Below are 17,148 nucleotides of genomic sequence, written 5' to 3' on the forward strand. Positions count from 1 at the left end.
CTCAAGCTATCCATTAATTCCTCTTTCTCTTTCTTGGCAGCCCTGGGAAGTCACGTCAGCTGATTCCACCAGTCAGGAAACGTGAGGCTGAGGGAGGCTGGTGCTCCCCATCCCCGGCAGCCCTGGCACACCCCTGAGCCTACATCTCTAAGGAGACCTGGGTCTGTCATGGCCAGTCCAGCCTCCTGCATCTCCTTCTCACCTGCTGTGCTCCTGCTCCGCAATGAGCAGGTCGGCTAGTCGCAGCCTGCTGCAGTGCGCGTGGGTGGGGAGATTCAGCTCCTTCACTGTGACCCTGCTCCCGTTCCACACCAGGCTACAGGGCGGGTGAGAAGAAGGGGTGTCCAGAGAAGGAGAAGTCATGTTTCTGCGGAATCTGCGAATCCCTGTGGGCACCATTGAGCCCTCCCTCCCCCAGGAACTAAAGCGCTCCTGGTGAACTTAGATGCAGGTGATAGGAAGTCTCTGCAGGATTTAAGGCGGGGATTGACTTGATCAGGTTTGAATTTTAGAAAGACAATGGTACCACTAGTATGGGTAGAATGCATAGGCCAGTTAAGAGGCCAGTCTGGGTGAGGGATTGTGAAGACCTGGGCAAAGGTGACAGCAGTAGGACATAGATGAGGGGGCCTGGTGACAAGGGCAAAGGCCAAGAGCAGTAGGACAGAGATGAGGGGGCCTGGTGACAAATCTGTGGCACGGGCAGGAAAACAAAGCCTGTCTGCAGGGGATAGAAGGCCTCAGGAGTCTGGCAAAGGTCTATTCTAAAGCTTTAGAAGCATTTTTCCTTTAAGCAGGGAAGAAGGCTCCAGGTTCAAGGAGGCTGAGAGACCTTGGCCAACACAGCTCCCACGGCCTGTAGAGGCTGAGCCTTGGGACAGAGGACAACCCAGGGAGTTCTGTCACAGCCAACTGCTGCCATTGCTGCCTCTGCTGGATTTGGCTGGTGAGAGGTGTAGCTGATGCCTGTTTCAGCTGCTACAAGGGACTCAATACCTGAGTTAGAGTCAAGACATTAAGCTGCCTCTAATTCTGTAACAAGGAGGGAGGGTAAAATACTGTAATAAGTTATCCTTCAGAGATGCAATTCTCAGTTGGGGGTGATTTTGTCCCCCAGAAAACACTTGGCAATATAAGGAGACATTTTTGGTTGTCACAACTGGGGGTGAGGGATGCTAACGGCATCTAGTGGGTAGATGCCAGGGATGCTGCTAAACATCCTACAGTGCACAGGACAGCCTCCCACTACAAAGAACTATCCAGCCCAAGATGTCAATAGTGTTGAGGTTGAGAAACCCCAATCTACACAGGTTTTTAAGTGTTTCCTTGTATTTGGGAAGAAGCCCTCCACACATAAGGAAGCCAGAGCAGCCCCTCTTCCCATGACCAGACCAGGCCTCAACGGGCCAGCTCTGCTTACTTGGTCATGACCATGTAGGGGCCAGTGGAGAAGGAGAAGGCAGGCTCGTCGTCAGCCTGAATCACTTCTTTTTCTCCAATTACTGGAAGAGAGCCCAGATACGCCAGCTGCTTCCCTCCTGTAACATAAAACTGAAACCAAAGCACAGCCTCAAATTATGGGGAGAAAAGAGGAAAAGCAAAATATCTCCAGAATCTTATAAGCCAGCTAAAAATAATGAGAGCTGCTATTTACCAGCTTACTGAATACTCCTAAAAAAAAAACTAACCTAGGCACTAGATATTATTCTTTAATTTAATATGATCTTTAAACTTTTGAGAAGCCCTGCAAGGTTATAACACACTTTCCCTTTTACTGAGGAGAAAACAGAGGCTCACAGAAGAGGCCGGTTACCTGCCTGAGGCACCATGGCTGGACGGAGGTGCCTGTGTGCAACCAAAGCCTGCATTCCCTCCACACACTGCCACTCCTGCTGCCCTGGCTGCCTCTGCACCAATACAGCCTGGGGAGTGGGGGCTGAGTTGTCAGCAAACATCTCTCACCACCCAGCAACAGCCTCTTTCTGGGATGGACAGAACTAAGGATCCACAAGACACCATTTGCCCTCAAAACAATTCTCAGTTTAAACACTAACTTCTTTAAAAGCATTTCAACAGTGCTCATAGCCTGCAGGAGGGCAAGGTCAGTCAGGGAGCGGACAACAGGGTGGGCACAGCCCTCTGCTGCTCTCTTAGGGAAAAGAATGTCTGGGACATTCACTAAGAATTAAAGGATCATTTTCTAAAACCCCCAAATTTAGCCCAGGCCATTCAAAGGATTCCTTCCAGGATTTTCACCATTTTCCAATAAGGACAGGAACACCAGGAATATTTTTCCCCAAAAGGTGCAAGGAAAAAAAAAAAAAACCACATCAGTGAGAATAAGGAGGGAAGAGTCGGATAAAGGTGAGGATGGGGCCAGGTCCAGGCTGAATCTCCAATCGGCCCTGCAACACAAGCCATCGGTGACAACCTCTTACCTTCCCAAAGCCAAAGCTGTGGATATTTTGGGCAGACACAACTCCAGCTTTAAGCAGTCGGTTAGGAGAGCCAGTAGGATTTCTAGAAATGTTTGAAAGAGGGGGGAAAAAAAGTAAGGATTAATTTAACACTCATATCCAGAGGAACAATGCTGAACCAAGTTTTCAGAATGTGTAGTCTTTTTTTTTCAAGTTTTTATTGTGCTTTAAGTGAAAGTTTACAAATCGAGTCAGTCTCTCATACAAAAATTTATATACACCTTGCTATATACTCTTAGTTGCTCTCCCTCTAATGAGACAGCACACTCCTTCCCTCCACTCTCTATTTTCGTGTCCATTTGGCCAGCTTCTGACCCCCTCTGCCCTTCCATCTTCCCTCCAAACAGGAGCTGCCCACATAGTCTCATGTGTCTACTTGATCCAAGAAGCTCATTCTTCACCAGTATCATTTTCTATCCCATAGTCCAGTTCAATCCCTGTCTGAAGAGTTGGCTTTGGGAATGGTTCCTGTCTTCAGCTAAAAGAAGGTCTGGGGACCAGGACCTCTGGGGTCCTTCTAGTCTCAGTCTGACCATTAAGTATGGTCTTTTTATGAGAATTTGGGGTCTGCGTCTCACTGCTCTCCTGCTCCCTCAGGGGTTCTCTGTTGTGTTCCCTGTCAGGGCAGTCATCGGTTGTAGCCGGGCACCACCTAGTTCTTCTGGTCTCAGGCTGATGTAGTCTCTGGTTTATGTGGCCCTTTCTGTCTCTTGGGCTCATAATTACCTGTGTCTTTGGTGTTCGTTACAGACGTGTAATTAGTTTTGTCTTTACTACTTGACTTCTTATCCAAGAACTATATATAGATGCGGTCTGTCAATTTGTCATATTGTAACGGTTTGTGTGTAGCTGTAATGCTGGAAGCTATCCTACCAGTATTTCAGGTTCCAACAGGGTCACCCATGGTAGACAGGTTTCAGTGAAGCTTCCAAACTAAGACAGACTAGGAAGAAAGGCCTGGCAATCTGTTTCTGAAAAATTAGGCAATGAAAACCCTATGAATAACGACAAAATTGTTTCTGAATTAGTTTTAGAGGATGAGTTCCCTAGACTGGAAGGCACTCAAAGTACACCATGGCTGCAAAAAACGGACTTGAGTATACCAATGACCTTGGAAGTAGTGCAGACCAGGCAACGTTTGGTTCTGTTGTACACGGGGTGCCCATGAGTCAGAGCCAACTCAATAGCAATTAACAACAACATAGATGGGGTAATAGCCAGTCTCTCAGGGGGCCCCCAGTGATTCTCACCTCCTGGTATTCATGCCCTTGTGTAGCCCCTCTCACACTGGAAAGGGGTAAACCCTATAAACCCAATAGGATGCTGCTGAAGCAATGGAGTGTGACTTTTGAGGGTAGGTCCATTACAGCTTTTGCCCCAATCTCTCTCAGATCACTTGTTTCAGAAGAGCCAGCTGCCATGCTGTGAAGATACTCAAGCAGCCCTATGGAGAGGCCCAACATCCAGTACCAATTTGCCAGCCATGTAAGTGAGCCATCTTGGAACTGGATCCTTCAGCCCCAGGCGAGCCTTCAGATAACTCCAGCCCCAACCAACATCTTGATTGCAACTTCACGTGAGACCCTGATCCAGAAGCACCCAGCTAAGTCACTCACACATTCCCGACTCACAGACATTGCATGAGATATAAATGTTTATTGTCGTTTGAAGCTGCTAAGTTTGGGAGTGATTTGTAATGCAGCAACAGTTAACTAATACAGATAATCTGAGTTGGAAAGAATCATAACACTCATCTTGTCCAACTTTCTCATTCTACAGATGAGAAGAATGGGGCCCAGAGAGGGAAACCTGCTGACCTTAGGTCACAGTGTAGCAGCAGGGACTAGACCCTGATGCTTCTCATTCTGGCCACCGCTCTTCCCACATACCACGCTCAAACCACCTCGGGGCCCCATTAACTAAAAAACCAAAAACCAAGCACACTGCCATCCAGTCAATTCCGACTCATAGTGACCCTATGGGACAGAACAGAACTGCCCCATAGAGTTTCCAAGGAGCGCCTGGTTGATTCAAATTGCCAGTCTTTTGGTTAGCAGCTGTATCACTTAACCACTACACCACCAGGGTTTCCCCAGTAACTAAAGGTGCCTTGAAATGAGTGCTATGCCTTGTATTTCTTTGGCTCCCAGCACCTAGCACAGTGCCATGCACGCAGGAGGTGCTAAGTTAGTGCCTGCTGACTGAGTAGCTTCAGCTCAGACTGAAGGAAAAAACTGCTGCTGCTGGAGCCCCTGTCTCTTCCCTGGCAAATGGCAAAGGAGCTGCGGTCATAGTACATACCAGCCCCACCCAAACCAGCTTCTGAGCCCCAGGTTCCCAGTGTTCATGATCCAATGTGAACGCTTTGCTTCTGCTTTTGAGAGACCTGTCTCCTTGGCCACTCATCGGGGCCTGGCTGTCAGCACCACACTGTTTAAGTGAAGGCTCCCAGTCTGGACTGAGGTAGGGGAACCGTACATCCTACTTTACACCCAGTATGCTGCATTGTTATCAACAGTACCCCCTTCACTCTCAAAACTGCCCAGTGTAGAGGCTGAGTTATATGGTCACAGATCTGAGTGGATAGACTGTAACAGAAAGGCCCGCTTTTACACCAAACGCTCAATGCTTCTCATTCTGGCCACTGCTCTTCCCACATACCACGCTCAAACCACCAGGGGGGGTCCCAGTAACTAAAAAACCAAAAACCAAACACACTGCCATCCAGTCAATTCCGACTCACAGTGGCCCTACCGGACAGAACAGAACTGCCCCATAGTTTCCAAGGAGTGCCTGGTTGATTCAAACTGACAACTCTAGAAACGAAGTCTAATGGTTAGGCCTCTAAGAGATAGGAGACAGTGGACTGTTTCCTGCCCAGGGGAGGAGACTTTGAGCTGGAATTGGGAGTGGGGCCCTCGGCAGCAGCAGAACAGGGGCTAACACTGACAAGGGGTCCCCTCAACAGTGTGTGGCCCCCAGGGAAGTGGAGGTTCTGTTTAAGCAAAGGAGCCAGCTCTTCTCCCACAGTGACCTGGACAGCAACTGCAGCTCAGACCAACATTTCTTGCTCTCTTCCCTAAGTTCTCAGTCCATGTCTACATAACTCTTCCAGCTGGAGGGGACGAAAAAAGGATGCTAGTTATCTACAACCTTAAGACCTTCCATTCTCTGAATTCAGTGCTTTTATTTTCTTTTCCCCAACCAGGCTCTTTGTAAACACACACCTGTAAAGGATCTTATGTCACACAGTGCCATTCAAGGTCTCAAAGGCCAATTCTTATTTCAAGGGCAAGGGTATTTCTACTTTCTTTTCCTGTAAGCATTGCATGGTCCAACACCTCAGTAAGAATAATGTTTCGACCAGTTCTAAAATAGACATCACCCCTAGATAAGTAAGTAAAATTTTAAAAGTTTATCAGCACTTAGATTTGGGTTTTCCTTCCCAGCTGGCTCACGTGTTTGCTCTCCTCCTATGAGTTCCCACCACCCACCAGGCAGCTGAGGTTGGGGGTGGGGGGCTGGGCCAGGCAGGGCCTCCAAGACCAGATGCAGGGTTCCAGCGTTCATCCTAACAGCCGGGGGTGGTGGGGTGGCTATCCAGTGTTTTTGGCAAAGAGTAGCAGGCCCTGATTTCTATTCTTAAAAGGCTGCTCTGGATGCTGGTGGAGAACCCAGCACTTTGGCAGGAGTAACAGCAAGGAAGCAGTTACGAGTAACGAGTCCACAGGGAATGATTAACACGTCTCCCCAAAGAAAGCCAGCAACATCCAGGTCACCCGAGGAAAACCAGGACTCAGTCTGCATGGAAGGACAGGACTAGCAGCCAAATGGGAGGAACCTGTGACAGCATGACAAGTCCGGCCACTATGGTTACACAAAGAGGGCTATAAGAGAAAATAAAAGGCTTCTCCACATAACAACTGCAGAGTTTAAAATAACTGCCCCACTTCCTGATCATGGAGAGAATGCTGGGGCCCGCCACCTACAGCTGTGATGGGGTAGGGGGCTAGCGGGGAGTCTCTTACACCAGCTTAAAATAGCCGGAGGAACTGTAAATAGAGCTCTTGTGGCCTTTTGCAACCACAGTAAGAAAGGAACACAGTTTGAAACTGCAACCAGCATTCAGTCAAATGGAAGCCGTCCCTACACCCTCTATATGAGGCTCTTCACCACTTGTTTAGAGGTTTTTTGGGAAATGACAAAAAAGCCAGCTGGCTGCTAGGCTCCTCCTCTGCTGACTTTGGGGTGGTACCCACCCCGTTTACCCAGATCTTGGGGAGCTGGTGGGGAGACGACCAAAGGCGCTCCACTGGCCCTCCTTTACCAGTGGCCACATCCCGTCGGCCAGATGCTGAGAGGACCCATGAGAAACACTGGGTGAAGCAGAAACCCCACTCTGCTTGAGGCAGCACTCACCCTTGCTTGAGGCTCCCAAACCGGGGTGGGCTGCTGATGAGCTGCTGGGGGGAGTCGATCTTCCTCAGAAGGTCACAGGAGAAGCCCCGGATGATGGCCTGCATGTGCACGGCACAGCGCTGCATGAACTCCACCATCTGTAACACACCACAGCCGCTCTGTGCTGGCCACAGCACCTGGCACCCCAGACTTCGATGATACCCCACCCTTCAATGGCACCCAGGCTTTAATGGTACCCAGCCTTCAATGGCACCCAGCCTTTGATGATAACCCAGCCTTCAATGGTACCCCACCTTCAATGGCACCCAGCCTTCAATGATACCCCAGGCTTCAATGGCACCCAGCCTTCAGTGGCACCCGACTTTCAATGATAACCCAGCCTTCAATGATACCCCAGGCTTCAGCAGCACCCAGCTTTCAATGATAACCCAGCCTTCAACGGCACCAAGCCTTCAATGGCACCCGGCCTTCAATGATACCCCAGGCTTCAAATGGCACCCAGCCTTCAATGGCACCCAGCCTTCAACAGCACTCAGCCTTCAATGGCAACAGAGGAGGCTTGGGTGTGAAGATGAATGGTCCGAGGAGCTGGGACCCTGACACGGAAATCTTTGGAAAGGGAGGAACCCAGGTGATTTTCTAAAGGTATAAAATTATTTGGGAGAGAGGATTTGGCAATCATTTCCTCCAACTCCATCGTTCGACAGATGAGGAAACTGAAGCTGAGAGGGGTGAAGTGACTTGTCCAGAGCCTGAAAGCTGATGAGCAGGAGAAACAGAGGAAGGGACGGGAAGGAACTCGCCCTCCTCCCCTTCTCCGCATGTGCCTGGCACTGTGCAGACCCTTTGCACCTTACATTTGTTGTTATTTACTCCTCATGACAACATGTCACACCTGCTGGCCTGTGGCTTTAGGCAAGTGACTTAATGTTTCTAGGTCTCCGTTTCCCCATCCGTGAAGCAGTACCTACCTGAGAGGGTTGCTGAGAGAATTAAATGAGTTAATACATAAATAGCGTTTAGGACAACGTCCAAAGCACAGTAATGCTAGTTAAGGGTCAGACAAAATGACAGTTGTTCTCCCTCCACGTGGAACAGATGACTTGAATGCTCACGAGACTTGCCTGAGGCTTTACGGCTGGTTAACAGGCTTCCACCCAGGCCTGTGTGTCCAAAGCCAAGGCCATGGCAAGCCCTGCACTGTCCCAGGACCAACCCCTGCTCTCGGGCTCCTGACTCTCCCAGTGCTCTCCCTCAGGGTATGGCTGCACAGTGGCCTCCTTACCTCGGGGCTGCGCTCCTTCCCAGCTGCCAATGCCCAGGCCTGAGGGCTTCGGCCCTTCTCATCGTGGAGTCTCAAGTCACCTCCCGCATCCAGCAGTTTGCTGAGGATCCACTGATTGCCTGAAAATGCTGCTGCATGGACGGGGGTGCTTCCGTCAAAGCAGCGGCTGTGGGGTAACGATGAGTGTCAATGGCAATGCTCCCCTTCCACCAAGGGAGATTCAATGGGCAACACAGGGCCCCCTTGCCTCAGAGGGTACCCTTTAGTGATGAGGATTATAAACACCATTTGTCAGGCTCCTGATCTATGCCCTTTTCCATCTTCACCTCAATCCTTCAAGGTAATATCATTTCCCATTTTAGGGAAAAGGAAACAGAAGGGCAAAACAGACACAGGTACGAGTCTGGCTCCAGGTCCAGGCTCTTTCCCCACCACCCGACACTGGCTGCACTGAGATGATTTCTTCACGCCAACAATGCCCTGGGTCAGCTTGCCAAGCACAGCTTAATCAGGTAGCTCTCTCTCCTGAAAGAATGTCTTTGTCCCCCAAATCCTATAGTAGACGCCCACACAATCTTGGCCTGATCAAATGACCTGATCAAGGATCTAGAACTCCAAAACATTTAACCAAAGCCAATAAAGTGTCTCAGAGGCATGAAGGAACTGCCTTTCTCATGTCCAGATACAGTGAGGCTGTGACATGGGTCCGTGGTTTCCAAACCTGGCTACACACTGGAATCACCTGGGAAGATTTCTCTCTTTAATGGAAAGAGAAATAAATACAAATAGGAGGAGAAGAAAGGCCATATTCGTGTATGTATATGTATGTGTATATATATGTGTACGTCTTTTTACATGCATAAAAACATGCTATATAAACTGTTCTGCATCAAATTTTTTTCATTTAACAAGTTTTCTCCCCCTAAGCAAGTAATCTTACAATCAAAAAGAAAAAAAAAAAATCTTCCAACGTCAGTTTTTTTTTTTTTTTTTAGGTAAACACATTAAACAGGGCCTCCTCACGTAAGATGGGAAGCTATTTCATGATTTATGAGTGTTCATATTCTGGTATTCCTGTGAAAATCAGCTGGAATCAATGTAAGCTCTCAAAACCCCAGTTTCTTGTCTGTTAAATGAGAACTGTAAAAATTGCTGCCCTCCCCTACGTGTCGTGGAGGTATTGGTAGGGCCAAGTGAAGTAGTGCCTGGACAGGCCCCGCGAAAAACACAAGTGATGGCACAAAGAGAAGAGCCGCTCATGGATAGCTGATTCATTATGTTCTGTATTCAAATTTGGACCAACTGTTAAACTCGGATTCTTTAAAACCACAACTATGAGAACCAGGCAAAAGTCATATATAAACTGGTGAAGAACTCACTTGTGGGGCATATTAAAGTGCTTAAGCTGAGTACATATTCCAGTTATAACCCAGGGATGGAAATATGCAAACAGGGCTGTTGATAACTAATTCCACTTACTTGTTTCATTAAAAAAAAAAAAAAACCTCACTAAAACTGCTTCAAAAATTTTTATTAAAAAAAAAATAGCAGTTAAAATAATGTTTCAAAGACTAACATTTTTACAAAAATATTTCAAAATTTCAGACTATTTCATTGATATAAATTAGCAAAAATTAAAAAAAATTTTTTTTGTCAGAATTCGTTTCTTAATATGCCAACTCATCTTAAAAGTCTGCTCATTTTCTAGATACTGATGTTACTGTACTTACTGATTTGGGTCTGATCCATAATCCACCAGAACATCAACTAATTTCGTAAGACCTAGTAATGCAGCAATGAATAGTGCCGTCTGGCCTAGGGAGTTAACTGCATCGACATAAATTCCTACAAAGCAAATACAACAGTAAATGCAAACATCAGTAATTTTCCTAATGGGATTAGAAAAAAATCACATTAGGGGAATTTTTTTTTTAATTCATACTGGACTTTTGTGGTATCACTATTTCAAACTTGTTTTTAAATGAGAATGTTTGCACCACCCAAGTAAAAAAACCATGAAAAGATCAAGCCTGTTACCACCGTCGAGTCGAAACAGAGCTCTAACCTAAAAAACACCTGGACGCCCTCTACCGGGGACAACAGACACCCCCCAAAAACTCCAAAAAGTTTAACACGAAACGTAGCGTACTTTTTGTACTGAAAAAAGCCTCCCACAGAAAAGAAAAAAAGCTGTCTAAAAAACAGAACTGCAATAAGCAACCAAAACAGACCACCACAACATACTCCCATTGGTGAAGCATACTGCCTAAACCTAGTAATAGCAAATCAAACCGTACTATCTCTAGTTTCAAACAATAGCAACCAAAATTCAACAGTACATTATAAACAGCTACCCAACCTAACGTCTTCAAAATACGACAATCATAAACGAAAACCACTCAGACTGCGTTCTCTCCCTCTTACTCTCCCCGAAAGAAGAGAAGAACGATCATCAATAGCAAATGGCAGTTGCAGCGAAGCAACACCAAGAGCCGGCTTCACGCTCAGGAGAGAACACTGCGCCTCCTCCTCGTGGCTTTCGGTGCTCTACACGATCAGAGAAACTTCTCTAGTAACGAACTATAGAAATGATCCCTGAAAGTATAGTCTTGACAAAACCGCCGCTATCTCTCCGGAGAGGGAGAAAGTCAAACATATTTTGCTGATGGTGAGGTTTTTTAAGCGTACTACTTCTCCCAAATGCGTAACTATGTGTTCTCTAAAGTGATTATTTTAAATACAAAAGTTCGGCAGAGTATCTTGCATACTCTTTAAAAAGTTTCCAAAGACATTTCAAAATGTTATCTTAATTAACATATGGCTGGTAAACACCCAATCACACGCCGCTTACTTCCAACCCCGCCCCGTACGCATTCAAATCGCGTCAGGTTTACGTAAATGCTTACGACTACACAGGGCGCCGGAGCGTCAGGAACGATCGCAGACAGTCCTGTTTGGACTCACAGTGGAAGCCGAAAGGTCTTTCCCTAGAAAAACCAAAGCGTGGATGCGGAAAGCGACAATACGAAGCCGGAAATTCTTACATTTGTATAGCGCTCCAGGTTTCACTGTAGGGTTAAACCACCACAAGGACAAAACTTTTCTACATAGTTTACAGGGCCCTGCATGGTTTGCACCCTGCCGCTCCCCCTCACCCTCGCTGCCTCTCCAGCCTCATTTTGCACGGCAATCCCCCTCACTTCAACCACACTGACCTTACAGTTCCTTAATACTCGCCAATGCTCCCTTCTGCCACACGGGCTTTGCCAGGAATGCTCCCCTCACCCCGCTTCGCAAACTTAATTTCAATTCATCTGTCCAAGTGTCACTGTCTCAGGTATTAAAAAAAAAAAATCATGTTAAAAATAATAGAAATTGAAGTTTACCGAATATACGATTTGCCGATCGGGGTAACATTTCAACTAGAGTGTCAAAGCTGTTCCAAAGATGAGAACTTTTAAATCTTATTGGCACTGCCATGGAAAAAAACGGTGGGAACAGAACTGATAAATTTGTGGTCAGGAAAGATTTTCATACAGCACTGTTTTGAAGAACGAGTAAAATAAAATTACTGATTTATCCTAAACATAACTCCCAGGCTGACCTTTGACGTCTGTTTCCCGAAACTGACTGAATTCTTAAAAAAAGCAAAATCCCCAAAGCAAAAAGTCTTACTAGTTTATCTATACGACTGTTTGACTCAAAAGTGACTTTTAGGAACCGGTTTTTTCAAGGTTGAAAAGGACACGTGCAGGCAATGGCTTGTGTGATTATCCCAACTTTCGTGAAAGCCAGAAATCTGAATTTCAGGAGACTTTAAATGATTCTGTCACAAGGAACTCTTTCCTGACCTCCTCAACAGACCAAACACCCCTTCTGTGTGATTATTTGATTAACGCCTCCCTCTGCATGAGACTAAATTCCAGAAGAGCAGGGACTATAAGTGGTATTACGCACCACAAGAGCCCAAGCATCTAGCACTGAATGAATGAATGGAAGCAAAGGGATCCAGTGCACAGAACTGGGCTAGATGGGAGTTGTCAACACTTCAATGCCTGTTTTGAAACCACGTGTATAAATGAGTCACCAAAGATACATCAAACAGCCCAGAGTTGAGGATGGAGCCCTGAGGCTCACTATCACCTTAAGGGGCAAACTGAGGGGGGAAAGTCAAGAAGTAGAGAGAGAAGGAACCAGCAGAGGTTAAGGGAAAAACCTGGAACAAATGGGTCACAGTGACAAGGAAGGTAAGGATTTTAAAAAAAGAAGGATCAGTCAGAGAAATCTAGTTAGAAAAACTAATGTCCTCGGTTGAGAGCAGTGCTAACGGAGTACATATTTCTTACCGCTCAGGGACTGATTGCTGTGTTACTAGTATCCGTGGCATGTGTGTCTCCCTGAACTACCAAATTTATTTCCCTGTCTTCAGTGCCTAACACAGTACCTAGTACACTCATCTTCTACTTACCTGATACCAAAAAAGGAGCCCTGGTGGCAAAATGGTTAAGAGCTCAGGCTGCTCACCAAAAGGTCTGCAGTTCGAATCTACCAGCTCCTCCTTGGAAACCCTATGGGGCAGTTCTACTCTGTCCTATAGGGTCACTGAGTAGGAATGGACTCGACAGCACACAAACACACAAACACACACACACACTGCACATATACCAAAAAAGATAAATAGAGCTTCCTGGCCTATAAGAGGAACTCATTAACTGGTGGATGAAGGAAATAAAAAATAAAAGTAAGCATTAACATGGACTGGATTGTGTCCCCCCAAAATATGTGTTGTAAATCCTAGCCCCTATACCTGTGATTACAATCCCATTTGGGAATGTGTTTTCTTTGTTATGTTAAAGAGGCAGTATTAGTGTAGGGTAGTTGTCTCTTAAACCAATCACTTTTGAGATATAAAAGCAGATTAAGCAAGCAAGTGCAGGGGCTGGGGGTAGATGCCATGCCACATGAAGATCATTAGGAACAGAGGAACTGAAGTTGAAGAGAGATAAATACTTCCTTTCCCCAGAACCCACCCACACACACACAAAATTAAACCCACTGCCGTTGAGTGGATTCTGACTCACAGCAATCCTACGGAACAGAGTAGAGCTGCCCCATAGGGCTTCCGGAGCGGCTGGCTAGTGGATTCAAACTGAAAACCTTTTGATTAGCAGATGAGCCCTTAACCACTACTGCACCAGGGCCGACAGAGAGAGGGAAAGCCTTTCTCCAGAGCTGGTACCTAGCCCCCTAAACTATGAGAAAATACATTTGTGTTTGTTAAAGCTACCCCCTTGTGGTATTTCTGTTATAATAGCACTAGATAACCAAGACAATGGCCTATACCACCACCTTCTGCCTAAATTTTGCTACCATGATGTACATTTTATTTTTCTAGCTATTGATAGCTAAAACTTGCCTATCACAGGTATCAGGTATAGGAAGTACTGAGTGACCACTGCTTTCTTACTCAAAGAAATCATGTTCTCTAAAATCACAGACTGTCTTAAACTTTGCTATTTGAAATTATATCAGTAAGAATTCATTCATGTTAAATCACATATGTGTAAAGCATTAGGAAATAATAAGAATGGACTACATAAATAAATAAAATTGGTTCTCTTCCTTGCTCACAAAATTCTCTTCCAAAGGTCATCTAACTTTGCTGGACTTTTAGAAAACTGAATACAGTAAAAGGGACTGCAAAGTATATGAAAACCCAGAAAGCTTCAGCCACACCAAGGTGCCACCAACATTTTCAGCTGCACTTCTCTAGTACCCATAACAGAAAATGCGTCTTTGAGAATGTTAATCAAGTGCCCCAAACTTCCATACCCTAGACCAAGGCCTTCATCTGCCTCTGTGTTCCTGGAAAATACTTGAAACCTCCTGATTCTTTATCAATAACTAAAAACCAAAACCACTGCTGTCCAGTCAATTCCAACTCATGGCAATGCCATGTATTACAAAGTAGAACTGCTCCATGTGGTTTTCTTGGTGGTAATCTTTACAGAGGAGTTCCTAAGTGGTGCAAATGGTTAAGTGCTTGACTACTAGCAGAAAGGCTGGTAGTTCAAACCTACCCAGAGGTGCCTCAGAAGAAAGGCCTGGCAATCTGTTTCCAAAAGGTCAGAGCCTTGAAAATCCTATGGAGCAATTCTACTATGAAACACATGAGGTTGCCACGAGCTGGAATTGACTCTATGGCAACTAACAACAAAAACAATCTTTACATAAGCAGATCACCAGGCCTGTCTTCCTCGGTGCTGCTGGGTGGGTTTGAACTGCCAACCTTAAGTTCAGCAGCTAACTGCAAACTGTTTGCAGGACCCAAGGAAACCCTGGTGGCATGGTGGTTAAGTGCTGCAGCTGCTAACAAAAAGGTTGGCAGTTTGAATCCACCAGGTGCTCCTTGGAAACTCTGTGGGGCAGTTCTACTCTGTCCTATAGGGTCTCTAAGGGTCGGAATCGACTCAACGGCAATGGGTTTCTTTATGCTACCCAGAGACCTTTCTTAATCAGTGGAGAAAGTAAAAATGTGTCTGGCCATTCGTCACACTAGAATAATATAAAGCCAGCTCGGCGGAATGGACACAAAAAGAGAGAGTGGAGGGAAGGAGTGTGCTGTCACATTAGTGAGAGAGCAATTAGGAGTATATAGCAAGGTGTATATAATTTTTTGTTTATGAGGGACTAACTTGATTTGTAAACTTTCACTTAAAGTACAATAAAAATAAAAAAAAAGATAAAGCCAGCTCAGTGTTAACAGGAAACAATATTTCTCCCAAGGACACACTACAGATGTAAAGTGTCATAAACGCATACCTACCCCAAAATCAGAGTATCATGAACTTTGCTGTTTGAAATTATATGAGTAAGAATTTAACACCCCATTCTTGCCTGGGGGACTTAACTCATTTTGACACTGAGAAGCAGTCTTGATTTCCAGCACAGGTGAACAGCTTAAAATAAGGGGTTTCTCGACACATTTCCACATCTATCGTAATGTTTGTTGTTTCCAAGGAAATAGGACCATAGATGCACTTCGCAGTCCAAATTTGATGTTGACTGCTTTATACATAACCGTGCTTTGCTTCCGGTGGATCAAAATACTGTTTCGGGTAAATTTCATCTAGACTCCATCCTTTCCCAAAATTCTACTTTTCCTTTGTTTGGTGAGATGGTCCCTCAGTTCCTCTGGTCTCTTTCATCTCAATGAATCAAAAAACCTGACTTTGTTGCATTAAAAGTTGTTTCTGGTGGTCAGAGACCACTGGACGACCTTCGTGAACCATCTCTTGATATCATAAATTTACTTTGTAACACCTAAAGCTGCTTTCTCCTTACTGGCTGCTGGCCCCTTCAAACCTTCCTCCATCCCTAAGATAAATGACCACGTGTTGTGATGATAACAGTAACACGGCCCTGTATCTAGCACTGTCATGTGGTATTAAGTAATGTTTTCATCCCCTAAATCCTGTGCAAGATGGCAAGGGCATGTTACATCTTACATCTAACGGAATTTTCCTTGAACTTTTGTGGGGTCACCACAAGCATTTCCAGACCCACTGTTGAAGAAAGGGGGGTGGGGATGCATTAGCTGGGGACACTCGCAAACACATGGCCTGGACATAAAAACAGAAGAAAGGCTGGGCAGTGCTGACTTCCAAGAGAAGAACAAAAGGATATGAGTTCCAAGAAAGATCATCATCATTGTCATTATCGTCATCATATGTAAAATTGAAAATTTTAGTAGTCATATTAATAAAAATAAGCACAAAATTAATTTTAATAATATATTTTATTTAACCCAATATATCCAAAATATTGCCATTAAAACATGTAACCAGTATAAAAATATAAATGAGGTATTTTATCTTCTTTCTTTTGAAATCTGGTGTATATTCTACATTTACAGCATATCTCAATTTGAACTAGTCACAGCTCAAATATGCGTGAGATCGGCAGATGAGGCTATTGTCTACCATACTGGACAGCACCACACTAGACTGCTTCCACGAAACTAGTGGGCATATCTGATGAAAATCTGCAGATGAAGTAAATGAAGCTGTGACATTAATGAGCCACCATCAACTGGGGCCTCAGAGACTAGGTCTTAAGCTAATCTGGGTGCCTGAAGAACCTGGGAACACTCTGAAATCAAAGGAATCAAAAAGCAAAATATTGGAGCTTCAGTTAATTTCTGATACTTAGATAATAATAAGTAACCAACAAAGCTTCTCAGAAGTCATTTAGAAACTGTTGGAAACAGGACTTTTTGGAGGTGGCCCAGCAGCCACATCCAACACGGAAGCAAACCCCAGGAGAGCCCTCCTCATGAAGTATGTCTTCCTGAAAGCCACTGGGATTAGGCGGGACGTATGTGTGTTTGTTCCCAGGAGAAGTACATAAACTATCGATCTTTGAGGTAGCATGCAGTGTTTGTTCTTGATTCTTGAACTGCTCCTCTGATGATCTTGTATGTCTTAAAGATAGTGGGTTGGATAATAAAAGGCATTTATACAAAGCCAACAGCCAGCGTCACCCGAAACGGAGAGAGTCTGAAAGCATTCTCCTTGAGATCTGGAACCAGACAAGGATGCCCTTTATCACCACTCTTATTCAACACTGTGCTGGAGGTCCTAGCCAGAGCAATTAGGCTAAATAAAGAAATAAAGGGCATCCAGATTGACAAGGAAGAAGTAAAATTATCTCTATTTGCAGATGACATGATATTATACACAGAAAACCCTGAAGAATCCTCAAGAAAACTACTGAAACTAATAGAAGAGTTCAGCAGAGTACCAGGATATAAGATAAACATACAAAAATCAGTTGGATTCCTCTACACCAACAAAATGAACATTGAAGAGGAAATCGCCAAATCAATACCATTTACAGTAGCCCCCAAGAAGACAAAATACTTGGGAATAAACCTTACCAGAGATGTAAAAGGCCTATACAAAGAAA

General features: G+C 45.1%; 1 protein-coding gene and 1 non-coding gene across 9 annotated transcripts in view; both read right to left on the reverse strand.

The window, feature by feature from the left end:
- Positions 1–17,148, reverse strand: part of TEX14 (testis expressed 14, intercellular bridge forming factor) — a 109,098-nt gene that overhangs the window by 44,728 nt on the left and 47,222 nt on the right. For 2 of the 8 annotated variants that reach the window (XM_023553542.2, XM_023553541.2), the window contains exons 1-4: positions 6,897–11,187; positions 2,439–2,520; positions 1,421–1,551; positions 203–316 (exon numbers count right to left, since the gene is read on the reverse strand). In XM_023553542.2, coding sequence (XP_023409310.2) covers positions 203–316; positions 1,421–1,551; positions 2,439–2,520; positions 6,897–7,033 — 464 coding nt within the window. In that variant the 5' untranslated portion in view covers positions 7,034–11,187. Of the gene's footprint in view, positions 1–202; positions 317–1,420; positions 1,552–2,438; positions 11,188–17,148 lie in introns of those variants that run through there. The other 6 variants (XM_023553547.2, XM_023553540.2, XR_002786842.2 and 3 more) reach the window with 6 other exon arrangements.
- Positions 10,576–10,792, reverse strand: LOC111751802 (small nucleolar RNA U3). Its single transcript, XR_002786884.2, has one exon. It is a non-coding gene; the product is annotated as a small nucleolar RNA U3 (small nucleolar RNA).

This window comes from Loxodonta africana, chromosome 18, assembly GCF_030014295.1.
Source record: "Loxodonta africana isolate mLoxAfr1 chromosome 18, mLoxAfr1.hap2, whole genome shotgun sequence".
In the NCBI taxonomy this organism is placed as follows: Eukaryota; Metazoa; Chordata; class Mammalia; order Proboscidea; family Elephantidae; genus Loxodonta; species Loxodonta africana.